General features: G+C 39.4%; 1 protein-coding gene across 26 annotated transcripts in view; it reads left to right on the forward strand.

Moving 5' to 3' along the window:
• RIMS2 (regulating synaptic membrane exocytosis 2) overlaps positions 1-17,542 on the forward strand; it is a gene marked incomplete at its 5' end in the record, with an annotated part of 447,679 nt that overhangs the window by 188,709 nt on the left and 241,428 nt on the right. For all 26 annotated transcript variants that reach the window (XM_082754487.1, XM_082754461.1, XM_082754481.1 and 23 more), the window contains one exon: positions 5,301-6,226. In XM_082754487.1, the coding sequence (XP_082610613.1) occupies positions 5,301-6,226 (926 nt within the window). The remainder of the gene's footprint in view (positions 1-5,300; positions 6,227-17,542) is intronic.

The following is a 17,542-nucleotide window of genomic DNA, read 5'->3' on the forward strand; positions in this document are numbered from 1 at the left end:
TTCTTGCAGCCTAGAAGTTTTTCTGCAAGGTGAAATGACGGCGCTTTATCTGCTCCCTGGCTCTGTTGTAAAACAAGTGCCTGTCTATCTGTTGAATATAATGCATTAAACTGTAAAAGTGTAGAAGAGTAGGACTATTCCTACCTGATCACTCAGCAACCAACAAATGCTGTTTTCCTGACAGGTGTAGGCTAGTAATGGAGAAACAAAGCTGTGCCGGCTGTGTTTGATGAGGTCTCTAACAAGAAGCCTCATGTATTGCATGGCTTTTATGGCAGAGTTCCAGTGGGAAATGTGAATTTTTACTTGCTCTGCATTATTCTTTCATGTACTGAAAGTAGTGCATTTTGCAAACAGCTAAGCAAGAATGCAGTATGTGCAGGGCAAATATCTTCAGTTTTAAATTTCCAGTGTTCCTTGCTAAGTTATAGGAAACAGAAAACAAATTAGGAGTATTGTTTGGTAAGTTAAAATTAGGTCTTAAAAGTAGGTGACCAATATTTGATTTTCAAGTAGTTTATCATGGCTCAGGCCCACTGAGCCCTTAGTAATTTTTTTTTTTAATTTACCTTCAACTTCTTATTTATAAAAATCTCTCAAGATGAGTTCAGGTACCCATATGTTTGGACATATCTTTAGAATTATATTTTCTTGAACATTTTCTTCAGTTCAGATATGTCTTTTATTGGTCTGAGAACAAGATTAGTAGCCAGGAACATCTGAGGTCTAATTTTTACTGCGATACAAATACTTCTTGTATTACAATGTTTTTGAATATCCATAGCTTTTGGAATATGGTGAAACTTGCCTTTTCATATTTCCTTTTCCTTGATACTTTTGGGTTCATTTTTATAAATCTAAACCAAAGCAGACAGGGGTTTTCTCTTCATGGAAGAATACAGATGAATGGCAAAGATTTTTAAGCTATGTAGTTGCATTACTGAAATCAGAGCCATTAAAACAGAATAGCCATGTTATATTCTCCCATGCCATATTTTAAGTACATATATTGCTATTATAGTATGGGGGAGTTGAATAATTAACTGCATGAGCAGGTCAGGTTGCTTTTTCATAGTATTAGTGATATTTGTAGTGCAGTGCGAGTAACATTTCCACCAGTGTAGGGTTAAGAGAGATGTGTTAAAAGCGTAAATGTCATGTATTAGTAAAAATAATAATGATAATCAGTAGGAAACAAGTCTTAGTTTCTGTATCAGAAAAATGAATTTTTAATAGACTGTGCCCCACAGGTTTGTGTAGGTTCTAGAACTTTCGAGGCCTAGTAGAGTTTTTTTTTTCATTGCTGGCTCAAAGGAGCAGTAGTCACGGTGGCCTTGCAGTGTTGGGACGAGGGGACAGTTGCTCAGGGCCACGGGCTGAGGACCCGGCTGAGGACCAGGCCACATCCAGCAGCGCTGGCGCTCCCTGGAATTTGGGCTCACTGCTGTGTGCCAGGAAGGGGACGGTGTGGGTGCCTTCTGTGGTGTAGCTGCGGGGGGAGGTACGCCAGGACAGGCTTTTACTAAGGTGTCTTAAAGGTAGTTAACGGTGAGGAGTGGATTAGACAAAGGCTCATGAAGGTGAGTCAGAATTAGTGTGACCTAAAAATAGCAGTGACTGACCATAAGTTTGTGAGGGCTGCACCTCCTACCACAATTTAACAGCGCTGTCTCAAAACGTAGACATGCAATGCACTCTACGACTGTGTTTGTTGCAGGTATTTTTAAAATAAAGAAGAGTGGCTAATGGTGAAGGGGGGCTTGAGTACCGCGCGGCACGGTGACCGCTGGGCAGGACAAGCCCTCTCCAGCTTTGAATGTCTCTAACTAGAGTACTCTTGAGAGTTTTTTTTAGCCTGTTTGTCAGATTAGTCCCTATTTTACAGGAGGTAAAGGCCGTTCCTGGCCGGTCGGGTGTGTGGGTGTGCTTCGTTTGTGTCTCATGGATAGGATTCAGCTTCTGCCATTTGATCCTGGGGTGAAGTTCGATCCCTTCAGCAGAGCTGAAATTGATTAAAATAGTCCCAATCAGCATAAGCAAGGAATTAAAGCAGTGACTTTTACCTGTCAGGCTGCTTTCACCAAAGAAGAAAGTTGGGTTTTCAGGAAGGTCCTTTCTCTTCCAGGTGGCCTGAAAGTTGCCTCATGCAGGGCAGCTGCATAAGGTTGTTTCTTCCGTGAAGTAGATGGAGGACTCAGCTGATCTTTATGTTACTGTCAACCATAGGTGTTGGTCCTATATTCATGTCTTGGCAACAAAACAGAGGAGAGGCAGTGACTGCTTCTGGTAAAGGGTTTGAAAATGTTTGTTTAAGAGGTATAAAAATATGGTGCTCTGTTGGCACATCCTCCTCTCATTAACATAGTACATGCTAGAAAAAAAAAAAAAGGTGGAGTTTTTAGAAATCTTGTGCCAGTTCCATAGATGATACATTTTCCTGGTAGAAGTATGTTTGTCTCTGCAAAAAGTCTACAATAAATGCTTTTGCTTTTATGAAAATTCCCAGTGTTTCCAGAAGAGATTTGTCTTCTACTCTTTGCATTGCTATGAGGACAATGTGACATGGAGTCATATATATATGTGTGTGTATATATATTATACGTAATATATATATGTATACATAAATATATAATCTCCCCAAATGTGGCTAAAACACTTCTAACTATACTGTTACTTATATTACTACAGATACACGTATGCATATGTTTGATCCTGAAGAATGTGTAGACTTAGTATGCTCCAAGGCATATGTGAGATTTTTCAAACTGGATTATGCATGGTTTTGTGTTTTACACAATTCATGATGGACTTGGTCCTATAAACCACACTTCTGGGGGTGGTGTTTTGATGTCTTGGAGGAACAAGTCCATGTAAAAATCTGTAACTGTAAATATAACTTAATCGACTCCTTATGTAATACAAACTCAGTATACACAGTGTGAATGTTAACAGTCGAGTATACGTACGTACCATGTGAACACATACTTGTCTCAACCTTGCAGTGAAATCCATACGGATGACTGCATATCCATTGAATGCCATTTATTATTTAAAATTGGATTTGCATAGAGATAAAAGATTTTGCCTACATGGGGAACAGAATCGAGATGTTAGGCACATTTTTAATATAGGCATGGCAGAAACTTTCAGCAGTGTAGGTAATTTGCAATTGGAACATCTTAATTTCAGATGTGGCATATTTTTAATTGTCTGAAGTATTTAACTGAAATTGCGTATCTTCCTTAAAGTAAGCTTCTACATCCAATCTCCGTTGTTTTAATGAAAACTTCCGTGTCTTTGCAAACTCTCTGATTCTGATAGTTCTGTTGTCCTGGTTGTCTGTTCCTGTTGTCTGTTCTGGTTTCAGACTTATGAAACTGTTTGTGTCACATGAGAACGATTCAGCCTGACGCCCCAGCAGCAGAAGCCGTAGAGTTTTCCTTAAACGTACAGAGGTTATGATTTCTGCTGGTACCAACATGACACTTTATTAAGACAGATAGGACATCTTAACTTCACCATAAACAAATAGGCATCCAAGTGATGCTGATATTACTTGTCATCCTTCACAGGAAGAGTTGCACTTTTGCAAGATTGAATTAGTTTCCTCGTTTGTAGATGCTGTTGTAAGGCTAAAGTACTTTAATGTTTACGGGGCTAGACTGGGTCCAAATCTTTCAGGCATTGTTTAATGACCCTGTATGGTACCTAAGACAGGATGCCAATTTGCCAGCCACCCCCTGCACGCCCTCCTCTCACACAACTGTGGTTTTCCCTTGCAGAGCAGTGACTGCATTTCCTTTCTGGCTGAGAGAGCAGTGTCTTCTCTCCTAGTCCCTTAGGCAGAGCCTTTTCTGCCTGCTTTCCTGGGCACCGGGGAAGCCTGTTTTTCCTTCTCCCCTTCACAAAGCTGAAGCCTTTCCTTATTCCTTCTAAGACAGCTGTGGCAAGAGCAGGCTGTGCCTTTGCTATTCTTTCCCTGTACTCAACAATAGGTAGGATTGCCATGGTGCTGTCTGCAAGGCTGCCCTTCGGCATCAGTGGCCATTTGGGAGGGTAGAAAATATTTTCAAAAGGTTCTTAATTGCAAAGATGGAACAAAATGTAAGAGCAAAGGTCTGATAACACAGTAATAATTCCAGATTCCTGCAGGGAACTCCTCCAGCTCCATCTGGGGTACTGAATACCAAGCTGGATGTGTCTGGAAGAGGCATTTTGAATGCTCATTATCCTTTGAGGATTGATAAAGGCACAATCTGAAGCTCCAGTCTGTTTTTCTGTATGAATCACTATTCCGTCTTTAATTGATCCCTTCTATTCAAGATGCAAACAATGATATCAAACAAATGTAGCCAACAATATATCAAACAGAATATATGTAGCGTTTTTAATATTCCAGGCAGATCTCCTAATAGGATATTACCGCTAATAAAATCAAAGACAATCAGTTATTTGCCAATGTCAGAAAAAAATATCTGTAGATATTTTTATTTTTATTTTTTGCTTTCCTGAGAATCCTCAGAATTTTCTGTGGTAGATATGGTCTATGAAAAAGAATGGTACTGGAGATCTATTTTGGTATCTGGCTGGTGTGTCTTCTTCAAATGCTTGGACCAACACTATTGCCAATAGTAGGGATGAGAAGGATTTTTTTGTCAAGCCAGGCAGGAGTTCGAGGATCTTTGCTTTAGTGTGCAATAAAAATATGTTTTGTTTTTTTTTGACTTAAGGTAGAATACCTGATTTAGAAAACTGCTGCCACTGGATCTTCGTCTGTCCCCTTTTCTGCCCTTGGTACACATCATAGTTTTGTGGGAATGGAAATGTATATTTTTAAGCAATAATTACTGCTAAAAGATCAAACTAATGTAGTGATGTAGCCTTAATTTCTGCAGTGATTATAAAACCCTGTGACACAGAAGTATGTGGTCAAGTTATATCACTTAAGAAAGATTAGAAAAGATTATGAAATTTTGGTACTTTATAAACCAGTTATGACTATAAAATAGTGTCAATACTTGAATTTTATATTTTATGATGTTGTATTAGCATTTTTCCATAAAGACTGTTTTTTTTTTTAAACTACACACTGTAAACATGCAGCGTGACATACTTTCTTTAATTCGGTGCAGAAAATATGCAAGCGCATTCACACAGAAATGCAATGAATGTTTTCTTGTTTGTTTGGTTTTCCTTCAGCTGATCATTGTATTAAGCATTTAGTAAGCATTAGCTGAATATTTATGCTGTAGGAAATATTGACAGAGTTCTCTTCCTTCTTCCTTGTCATTATTATTTAGGAAAAGAAGCCCATCAATATCAAGAGAACAGAACAGAAGATACGACCAAAGGGAAGAGAGAGACGAATACTCACAGTATGCTCCATCAGACAGTGCGATGCCCAGGTCACCATCAGATTATTCAGATAGGCGGTCGCAGCGTGGGCCACAGTTATACGAAGAACCCGAACTGGGTGATTATAGGGATTCCAACAGGAGGAGTCGCAGGCGTTCCAAGGAGTATCCGGTAGAAGAGGAGGATGCACAGAACAGAGAAGAATATGAAAGGCAGCGGAGGGAAGAGGAATACCAGGCACGATACAGAAGTGATCCTAATTTGGCTCGTTACCCAGTCAAGCCACAACCGTATGAGGAACAAATGCGTATCCATGCTGAAGTGTCCCGAGCACGACACGAGCGGAGGCATAGCGATGTCTCATTGGCAAATACCGAGTTGGAGGATTCCCGGATATCTATGCTGAGGATGGAACGACCGTCAAGGCAAAGATCTGTGTCTGAGCGCAGAGCTGCCATGGAAAATCAACGTTCATACTCTATGGAAAGAACTCGAGAAGCTCAGGGACCAAGTCCCAATCGTCAGAGGACCACAAATCATAGCCCTCCTACACCTAGGAGGAGTCCAATTCCTCTGGAAAGACCAGACATGAGGCGCTCTGATTCATTAAGGAAACAACACCATTTGGATCCCAATTCTGCTGTACGGAAAACAAAACGTGAAAAGATGGAGACCATGTTACGGAACGATTCACTCAGCTCAGACCAGTCTGAATCTGTCAGACCTCCACCACCAAAGCCCCATAAAACAAAAAAGGGAGGTAAAATGCGCCAGGTTTCTTTAAGTAGCTCAGAAGAAGAATTGGCATCCACTCCAGAGTACACGAGTTGTGATGATGTGGAGATTGAAAGTGAAAGTGTTAGTGAAAAAGGTAAGATTACAATTTTTTTAAATTTATTTTTTTTTACTATTTCAATATATGGATGTGGTTTGGTTTCCATTCTGTTATATGGTTATTTTACATATTAGAATTGATTGCAAACACTTATCTACAGCCCTTCAGATGTGACTGAGGTTTGTTATGATGGGGGTTTCGTTTTTCCGATTTTGTTTTTCATTTATGCAAATCTCAATGTAATGATTTACATCGAAGGAGAGTATCACAGCTACTAGACATATCTGGATATGTTTAAGGAAAAATGTACCTTTTGAAATAGTTAATTAAATCTGTAAGTTATCTCTCAGTCTGGGCTGTCATACAAGGCCATGATTTCATGTCCATTAACACCAGATCTGTGTACTCCTGGATCACACATGAGTGCGAATCTGGATCAAGTGTGGGCGCATGACCGCATTTCTGTTGTATTAACTAGAGCACATGATGCAGAGCTTATGCCAGTTTCATGCTGGCTGCTGTAGGTTAAAGAGCATCTGATCTGGGGAAAAAAAAAAAAAAAAAGTATGCAAATTTAACTCATTCAAGTTTTTTGTTTTCTTTTTTAAATTGAAATGACTAAGGTGATTTATATCAATGGAGGTTCCTTATGGCTATGGTGCTTTTTGATTTTAGTGCTTTTTAGGATTTTTGATGTTGCAGTTACTCCATTATCAGAAAGAAAAGAATCAATTGAAATTATTCTCAACCTATGCAATGGTAATGTATGTCTTAAATACAGAAGCATTGGGGACCATCAGTTTAAACTGAATCTAGTTAATATTAGTTCACTTGCTTTCATGTATCTTGTTGGTCTGAAATGCAATAGTTATGACTTGTTTTCAATTCTTTTTAAGCCAATGCATCTTTACTAATGCTCATGAGTGGTGTGTGCCCCTTAGTAACAATGTTCAAGGTATGAACATGGAGAAGAAAGAAGTTCCTTTCAGTGCTCATCTGCTATTGTGGATTGGGATTACAACTGTTTGTTGTAAATATTTTATCAAGTTGCTTTTGAAGTACATAAGTCATTGGAGGTGAAACTACAATGAATTTGTATATGTTGATAGCAGAAACCATGGTCTGATAGCCAAGGAGCAAAATAGTGCTCCTTGAAATTTGGCTCAGAGTCGAAGTAGGTAGGTACATGCACTTCATCAAACAGCTGTGATGAAATCCAGATCTCATTAGTCTTCCTGACAAGCAGCAAAACTCCTATGAACTTCAGGGTGTTCATGATTTTATTCTTAGTAGCAACCTTGAGGAAAATAGAACTGATCAATTTCTGGGGAACAGTAGTAAAGTGCTATTTAGTGAAATTCACTATAGGAAACATTATACAGAATAACACAAAATATATTCTTTGGATATGTAACACACAAAACATACTATACATAAATCATACTATACAAAGATGTTAGATTCTTTGTCACTATAATAAACTGGCATAAATTAGAGTTTTCACTGAGATCATTTTGTATTTTAACTATCACAGAAAACACATTATTACTGATAACAATAGTTAATGATAATATCATCTCTCTCCTGATTTCTCAGGTAGTGAATGGAGCTAAATTGAGCATGTATTTGATAAACGCATGAAGAAAGCTTGAGAAATCTTACAGGAAAAATGCCCTGTTTTATGTTTTGCTGATCTGAACTGAATTGCCATGTGTGGTTTTCATGTCATAGCTGCATCAGCGTGGCCCAGTGGTGGCCTGCGACTAGAACCGGGCTGGAGAACAGCCTGGTTTTTAAGAGAGGACACGAGCCACTGCTTGAGCTAGGGAAGAGCTCTGCCTGCTTCTGACTGTGCCTGCTTCCAGCTGGAGCTGGCGGCTTCTCTTTCTGGCCTTGCTGACGTGCTGGGAGGCAGGGACTGTGCACAGAGCAGGCAGCCAAGCCAGCAGTTGTGCCCATACCCAGAGTCAGAGCCAGCTGCAGCAGCCCTGCTCATAGTATCGGACGATAACCTCAGCCCCTCTGTACTTCTCCTCCACCCTTATTCCTGGAGCAGAAGCTCCCAGAAAGGATTTGTTTGCGTTTGGGAAGGTTTGGCTTCTGCTGGGCGTGGGATGGAGCCGAGAGGTCTGCTAGGATGATGCCTTCACAGCTGCTGCCGACAGGCCTGCAAAGTCCTAACTCTTTATTTTTGTCAATTTCTGTTACCATGTTGAGTCCATACAAGCAAGCGATTTCTTCCTGAATACCACCAAAAGGAATCCAGCACATAAAAGCCCATCAGTCTTCCTTGCATTGCACTGCAATACTTCCTTTTGATCAAACGGCAATTAATTATTTTAAACACCTCCTATAAAATGGGCTTCTCCTCCCCACAGATTACTTCCTTCCTGCCCTACAGGACTCCTCAGCCCCGAGGATTTCTCAGCTGCCCTTCCAAGTCACACACAAAGCCTCTTTGGCCAGAGAGGAACTGCTAACCCCAAAGCATTTGGCCTTGGAGTTGCAGTTGGAGAGTGGCAATGTTAGACGGAGAATTTGGATGCAGTTATAAGGAGTTCTTTAAAAGGAGAGAATAAGTTGTTCTCCATCTCCTTCTCTATGGAGTATCCCTAGTATTTGGGCCTGGTCTCTTTTCAGTAGCTGTCTGCTTTAAGGTAATTTCTCCTTAATTAAAAAAAATATATTAAAAAAATGTTGGTTTTCAGGGAGGGGACAGGACAAAGTTATTTTTCTGCTCATTTCTTGTAATGGCCAGAGAAAGCATTGGAGTGCTCCTGCCTCATCTGTGTGGGGAGCAGGGAAGCTGGGAGCAGAGAAAGCTGATGAACACTCGAACACCCAAACGAGACGCAGGCAGCCAGTAGACAGCCATGTCAGACACAGCCATGATGAAGGAATATTGTAGACAGAGGTTCAGCTGCAGAAGCAGAAGAGCTAGCTTCTTAGCTGCACAGGTTTTGTAATGCAACTATATTTGGACCAGGAAATTTGGGTCATAAACTAGGCTGAGGAATGGCAGGTTGGAGTCGGAGTCAGGAGGCTGAACAAACAAGGGGAGTAAGTTTAGGAATTGCAAAACAAAATGTCATTGGGTCACTGGAGACCAGTGGATTGAGATGGAAACCAAGGCTGAAAATGGGGAGAACAAACCCAGTAGCTCAAGTAGGCTAGAGCTAAGATCCGTAGTTTCAGAAGAACAGCTAAAGTGAAGGCAATGGATCTAATAAGGATAACTGAGAAGGTGAATTGGAGCTTGCTAATCCTGTAAGTGTTGGTTAGAGGGTGCCAAGGTTAGCTGAGAAGCAGAGGCAGCAGTTTGGGCGAGACGGTGAGTGGCTGGGAAAAGGACGTTTGGTGACAAGGACGGGAGGGCCCAGCTGGGCTCAGGAGCTGTGGCAGAGAGGGACAGGGACTTCCCAAGGAAGGACATGGGTTTGGTGGTATGCAGGTTAGGCCAAGCTGTATCCATAGCTTTTCTGATTTTAGTCTCTTCTGTTGTGAGGAAATACTAGAACATTTCTGTTTGCATTTTCAGTTAGACGTTTGTCAGTCCAATTGTAAGGAATAGGCCTTAGGGCCGGCTTGAGATGGCCCCCAGCATTTGTTGGCCAGCATGAAGCAGATGTGAGGCCGAGCACCACACGTTTGCTCCGTGAGAGCACAGGCTTTCCAGGTATGGTTAATAAATGAAGCAGCACCACTGTTTAGGCAATCTTTGTGGCAGTGCTTTCATGCCCACAGTCAACTCAAGTGCCTGAAGAGACCTGCCAGAGTGTACCTTGGGATTCCTGGGGCTGGCCCCACACCCAGAGCATGGGAGGTGCTGCAGCAGGGGCTCCTTCTGCCCACTTCTCCCCTCAAACATTTAGGGGTCCTGGGGGTACAGCAGTGCTTCACAAATCCCTAAAACACCAGTGTTCCAGCAAGGCATAATCTCAGATGGAAAAAAGAGAATTCTTTCATGGAAATCTCGGTGCTTGATAGCCCTAAATACTGCTCTAATTTGCTCTAAATATGAAGTAGGACATAATGGATTTTCCAGTGGTGGTAAGCAGTTCAGGCATACTTGTGTGCTGTGCCCCCAGCCACCTTCCAGAGCACCCGCGAGTGGTATCTGCTTGCACAGGCAGTGACTTGACATCTGATGTGGGTGGAAGCTGTGGTGGGGAGTGCAAACGTGTCTCTGTTCCCTCAGAGGTGCGGCTCTGAAGTTTACTGTTTGCTTTTACTGCTCTCTTATTAAAACATCATAGCTAGATGGATGACCATTTTTATTATCATAGGAAATCATACGCATAACATGTGGATAGACAGGCTCCAGTGTTCTCATATTCTTCAAGTCCCTCAGCTGTTGACTGAAAGCTTTAGAGCACAAGCTGTGTGAGTAAAAATGTGTGTATGCAGGACGAGGGTCCATATGCTGTTCTTTGTCACTAGGTGCACTAAAAACATGGATATATGACCTTGCCTTGACTGTATTACACTCTTTTTTTCTTAAAAAAAAAAAAAAAAAAAAAAAAAAAGTAACTGCACTTTTTCATTACGGAAGTTAAAAATGTCATTTCTGGAATGGGACATTCTTGTTTATTGAAAAGAAAAACCAAACCCAACCAACCAACCAAACAACAACAACAAAAAAAACGAACAACACAAATCCATTTAAAACAGTTTATTTTATTTTTATTTATTTATTTATTTTTTTTGTGGAGAATAAAGTCTATCTGGAACCTCTCAAACCTATATCCTCTTGTCACAAGCAAAAATGTATGGTAGGTAACTCATGGATGAGGAAAAGAAAGCATGCTTTCAGTGTGCTCCTGCAAGAACAGTGTATGGCTTCCATGAGCAGAGCTGCCACACAAGTGGGATGCCGTCACAGTGCTTGCACTTCTCAATTCCAAGAGATAAAGGGCCTGATCTCAGTCTGACTTGTGCCACTTTCATACATCTTCAACTTTGACTTCAAAGTTACACTGAACTAAATTAGATCTGAATGAGGTCATTGTTTCTAAAAGCTGCTTCATTCAGGTTAGAGAGTTCCTGAAAGTCTAACTTTGGTGGAACAAACGGGAATTATACTAGAAGGCAAAATTTCAGGACTGAGCTGCAGCACTTGTCATGAACTCAAGAACAGGCTTTGAAATTCCACTCAGTCTCAGTATGAAGATACTTTAGATTTTGAAATATTAAATTTTGAATAGTCATAAGGAGAATAATTGATTATTCATTCAAAACACTGAAAAGTTTGTTGTGTTTTATTAAAACTCAGATTTAAGGCAACCGATGCATTTCTCCTTATTTTTTTTTGCTTAATATTGCAGTGTAAGAGAACATTTTTTTGCATTTAGAAAAAAACTCATTTTTTTTTCCATGAAGATCTTTTCTGTAAGGAAAATGTGATTTTAATATATAAAGACTTTGACTGGAAATTCAGAATTCAATTTTTCTATTTTTTTTCCCAGCCTTCTGCTATTAACTTATGTCTCTGTCTTAGCTGTATAGGTAGGAAATACTAACTGATAAGAAATACTACACTTTTCCACTTCCATGTGCTTGAGCAATAAAAAAACCCTGCTTTTAAAGTATTACTTACAACATCAAATGAGAAGTATCTTACTACTTAAAATATTAGTAATCGTCCATGACAGAATACAGTTTTCCTAAAAAAAAATAAAACAATATATGTAATATGCATAGATGATAGCAGAACCAGAATGTGTAAAGCTGTGGAGATTTCTAATAGTAATGAACAGCTTTGCTGTAGTTTTGCCAAACCTTCTCCTACTTGTATGTTCCTCAGGAGATAGAGGGAAGTGATGCGATCTTTTGCAGCATTTAGATGGATCTACTGTATAACATTTTTAATTTGCAGTCACCTAAACCTGGCATAAGCCAACAGTGTCCCTTACAGAAAGACTGCCTTTTCTCAGTTCTTGACCATGTACTCCCGTCCTTATATCACTCCTTCTGCTCTGCTGGCAGAGGCTTTCAGGCAGGTACATACAGCAGCAAGTCAGGAAACTTTTGTAGGGTAACACTAATTAAGCAAAAAGATGGTAAACATTAATATTTGAAGCTTCTTGATAAAATTATATTGAATGTCATAGTAGATGCTGTAGTGCATGCTAAAAAAATCTCAGCCAAAAAGAATCTCAGGATAGGCAGAGATGTGTTGAAGTATGGAAGAAGAAGTATTTTCATATAGTAGTCAGAGAAGACAGAATATTTTCTCAAAAATAAATGAAAAATTTCATAGCACTCAGGTTCCAACAAAAAATCTAATAGTTTTATTGATTAAAATATTGACTAAATTACAAACTTAACCTTCTATACACAAGTGTACAGAAACCATTAGAAGTGCAATTCTTTATTCTGTTTCCTTTTACTCTGGAATTTTGCTGGAACCACAGCTATAGCAAAGTGCTGTGCTGGCACCAGATTTATTCTTTCCTGATATGATGTAATGGAGGGACCATGAGTTATTACTAAGGTATTTCTGTGCATTAATTGTAGTTATTTATGCTTCCAGATGAGAGTAAGTTGATTATTAATAGCACTACATAATTTTAAATATTTTTAACTTGCAGAGAAATATTTATTATTGGAACTGATTTTTAGTTCATATTTTTAATACTAACTACACCATGTATTTTGCCCTAGAAATGGTCTTTTTTATTTTTACTTATTTATTATTCTGAAGGTAAATATATAGGTATATTTCAATTAAAATTATAAGCCATTGAATTGTTTGAGCTACCATTCTTAGAAGTACCATAAAAAGCATTGTGACTTTCTATGAGCACTCTTACCTTTTTCAAATGTCAGTAGAAGACAAAAGACTTGTGTTTTTGTTTAAAAATGTTTTTCAACTGTCCTTTCGCATCTTGACAGCTAGAATATATGCTGAATGAACTTAGTGTATATTCATTGACCTTTTGCTGTGAAAAGCAATGAAAGAAATTACTGTCCAAATATGCCTGGAAAGGGGTTGATCCTAAGAAGGCGTCCTGTGGAGGTAGTTCTTACCTTATTCAACCTAGTCCTTTTGTACTCAAAATTTGTGTTTAACAAAGTCAGAATCTTAGGACCTGTGGTTTGAGTCTTGCATCATCCCTAAGTGCCTTAAATTCATAAAGAATTGGCAGAGGTGAGCTAAAATGAAGACTGCTGGGTACTGTGTAAAACACTTGATAGAACAAAATGCCATTGCGGAATTTCTCTCGTGAGTTTTCTGAACATTTAGCTAAATACTGGAGTGTTTGTAATCTTTTCACAGAGGACTCTCAGCAAACAGAAACACCAACAGCAGGAACAATGACGTGATGTCTCCAGAAGGCAGGGAGCGTGCATTTTTCAAATTATAATTTTCTTCATAGTTTGGTGAAATCATTGTTCTTCCAGTAAAACAAGGCACTCAGACCTATCTGTCACAGATCTAATGTCTGGATTAGACTCGGTGTCATTTTAAATTACGTTAGTACTTTCCTGTGGCATATTTAAATTGATTTTTGCAGGTAGTGTTGCCGCTTCCCAAATTAACCGTCAGAAACATAAAGGGCCATTGTCAAATAATTTTACTTAATTAATTTTACAAAGTAATTAGCTGAGAGTGTTCTGTCAGTAATGCAGCGTGATTTTTTTACAGTTTATTTAGAAAAAGTAAGGATTTGTCATTTAATTTCATTGAGGGTGGGGTAATCATACGGCAAGGAGGTCGGGGAACAAGCACGTGCTGTGCCCCTGCTGTCTGGGTTCCCTGTGCTCTGCCCGTTAGCTTCATTGCACCAAACTTCCCAGCTGTGCCTTCCCAGACCTGGAATTAGTTACAAAAGCAGCTGGAGATTAAGCATGATATGTCAAAGGTGAGAGCCAAGCTCCTGTGTTTGCCACAGGAAAGCATATCTGAAAGGATATTTTCCCAATTCCCTGTCCTGGTGCAGGGGTGAGGGATCATCCCGACAGCCTGGGGCAGGACCGCCACGGAAATTTCCTTCAGAAATCAGTGCCTTTGGCACAGTCACAGCCCCAAGCTGCTGGTCAGGTTTCGGGCAAGGAGGAAGCCATTCTATGATCCTACAAAAGGCTGTGTCTCCCCACTGCCCCACCAGGGAAGATCAGGCTGCTGGATGGTGAGTGGCTTTGAAAATCAGGCCACCTGCTTAGGGAGCTGATTATTGACTGAAGAACTGAATTTCACCCTATTATTGCAAATCCTACCTGGTTTGTTCCAACAGTAATGTTTTCTTGAAATTATATTAAATACCATTAAATGTGTTTCAAAGTGTTTGGTGTCTTCCATTAATTTCTAAGGATCAGTAGTGTGTGTCTTTCATAGCAATTCATAGTTTTGATATTAAAATCCTAATTTTAGGGGCAAGATAGAAAAACCTTGATGTAAAAAAAAAAAAGGCTTTTTTGATAATTGAATAAAGATTAAATAAAACTGGCTGAAGAGATTTGGCTCATATCAAATGGATACTTAGAGGTTCTGTAGAGGTTCTGTTGCAAAGTCCCACTGAGAAACATATTTTGCCATGGAATACAAATACCTACATCTCTCCTGAGTGAAATATCATATATGCTAACATTTTTCAGCCTTCCTACTGAACTAATCCTATTTGTCATGGAAAGGCTAAAAACTATTGCACAGAGAAAACAAAAATCAAGAATAATGTTTAGTAGAGCATTGTTCTTTCTTGGCATCACTTTTTTAGTTATAAAGTTTTCTACTTGGCTTTGAAATGGGAAAGCAGTTGGAAATTACAATTGATGATTTATTTCTGGAAACATTTCCAATAACATGTATCAGCTTGCACTGTAAAAATGCTTACATTCTGGAACATCCAGATGTGCTAAGGACAAAGCAAGTCTCTGGTGTTTTAGTCCTAACAGCCAGGTGGTTATGTTTGGGCATTGTTGTATGGTAAATGAACCATTACGTGGAGAAATAGATGGAGAGAGATCCCGTAAAAATTTGATTGACTTCCTTGTGGAGCTACTTACATACCGGTCTGTTCCCATTTTGTATAGCCCACCCAAATCTTGACAGTCCTCAGTGGTGCTTTCCCCCTTTTTACTGAATTTTTATTTTTTCTCTTGCATCAATTTCTTTCCTTGCCACTTTTTGAAGCCTTGTAATTTAGGTAATTATTTGATGGGTCATGCTGCAGCACTTACAGGCTTCCAGACTTGAAGAGACTTTTAAAACAGTTTATTTCAGTTAATATTTAACATTCCCATGGTAAATTGTCACATGTACTGGTGGGAACAGCACTTAGGATTTCACCATTTCACCTCATTGATTAACTTGTTGTAAAGGAAAATTTGAGTGTCATTTATGAGCATGGAGATCCGAGTGAGTGAGAGAGGGGCATGTGGCTCTGGCTTACATCTCATCTGTGTGATTTTTCAGTAGGAAACTGAATTCAGCAGCCTGTGTTCATGCAGCAGGATGCAGCAGTATTCTCTGTTCTCTCCAGTAGGATATTCTTATGAGATTCATAAAGGTGGACAAACTGACTGAATCCACATATAAAAAGTACTCATGTCATACGCTGAAGTTTAGGCCAGATTGAAGACGGGAATTCTTAGGGCAAGGTGCTCAGGTCAGTGGAATGCTGGAGAAACACTCCTTAAGAAATAGCTCAAATGTTTTTATTTTCAGCCTTCCTGGTCATTTAGATTGTGATCATCTTTTAGGGCCATTGTTACGTAATCTGTTTACTTGGAAAATGGAAATATATGAACATTAGTTACATAATCTAATTTAAGTAAGAATCAAATAAAAGTTTTCATCACAAATCCCCATGTTTTCTGCTATGCATCTTTCTATACACCTATAATAACACGGAAAGGTGTAGCTTGTCAGCCTATGTTGGATGCCTAGACATTACATAGTATCTTCTCTAAGCAGTGCCTGCATGAAGTATTTTTCATGGGATTTTACAAACTTTAAGAACTTTAATATTTCTTCTGTATTTTACAGTTCATATTTAAAAAAAAAATAATCTCAACTTTGAAAATCTGTCAATACAGGGAGTTTCTAAAAGCTGAGGTTCTTTGAAAATTTGACTGTTCTGTTTTCAGCCTGCAGTTTTAGTGCACTTTAAAAAAAAAGAGAATTACAACAGAAAGCAATTTTAAAAAAGCTAGCATAATGTTGCTATAAAGGAATTAAATTTGTTCTTGAAAGTTTTGGACTGCTGAAGGCTACCAGAGTTAGGTTTGAACTTCAGGCTGATCCAGGACCAAATTTATGAGGTTGTTATTGTCTATAGAAATAGTATAGAAAATATATTTAAGAGGCTGAAAGTTCCTTGTTTTCAGGCATTCATAACCCATTGACTGAGGTCCATCACTGTGATCCTTTACAAAAGCCAAGGCTATTCGGTAGTCGAAATCTTCACAGATGTAATTCAGTATAATTAAGGCTAACTGCTGCAGGCTTTCTGCTATTTTTTATACTCAGTATTGCAAGAAAGGAGAAATAAAATCAATCAAACCCGGTAATTTTTTTGTAAGAATATAAAGTTATTGCAGAAACTAAGTCCAACAGAGTGGCTGAACCAAAGTAAAGTCCTTGTTAAAAGCTGAGAAGAAACCAAGTGTGCCTCTCGCCGTGAGCAGGAGAGCACCCACCTTCATGCTGGAGCGTGGCTCAGCAAGGTGAGCCCACAGCTCATCGCTGGCTCAAGCAAAATTTCTGCCTTGCCAGATGAGAGCGAGGTGAGAGCATCGGCTGAAGTACTGGCAGCACTGAGCTGCAAAAAATGCTAACTGCTGGCAGTATGCGTGTGAGGAGCCTGCTCTGAGCTGCCATGCTACCTCCTTTGTTGCTGCCAAGGCTGATAGTGGCGTGCAGATGCCCTATAAGCAGCTTTTCACTTCTGGCCTTTGGAAGAAGTGTTGAGCTTGAGCAAATCAGCATCTTTCTAAGATGAGGGAAAGTACCTACGAAAAAGCAATAAGTTGCTTTACTGCCACATTAAGTTCCCAAGGTTTAAAATGGTACATGGTTATGGCAAACTTTGTATCAGGAAAATGTATGGTATGCTCAGCGCTCTTGCCTTTGTCACTAATAGTTTTACTGTAAGAAAGGAAAAACACGGTTAAAATAGATATACAAGAAGGCATCTTGATATGATTTCCATTCAGCATTCTCCGAGCCTTATTTTCTGTTGCTACACACGCTTTTTAGCTGTAAAAAGTGACTGAAAAGTGGGTGTAAAACATTACCGTTCTGATCTGCCAGCATTAACTAACACCTTCCACGTATTCACTTTGCAGTAGATCAGATGCCTGCACTGGAGGCATTGCAGTGGAAGATGAAAGCTGCGTTTTTCAGAAGTG

This window comes from Aythya marila, assembly GCF_965140915.1.
Source record: "Aythya marila genome assembly, chromosome: 2".
Lineage (NCBI taxonomy): Eukaryota > Metazoa > Chordata > Aves > Anseriformes > Anatidae > Aythya > Aythya marila.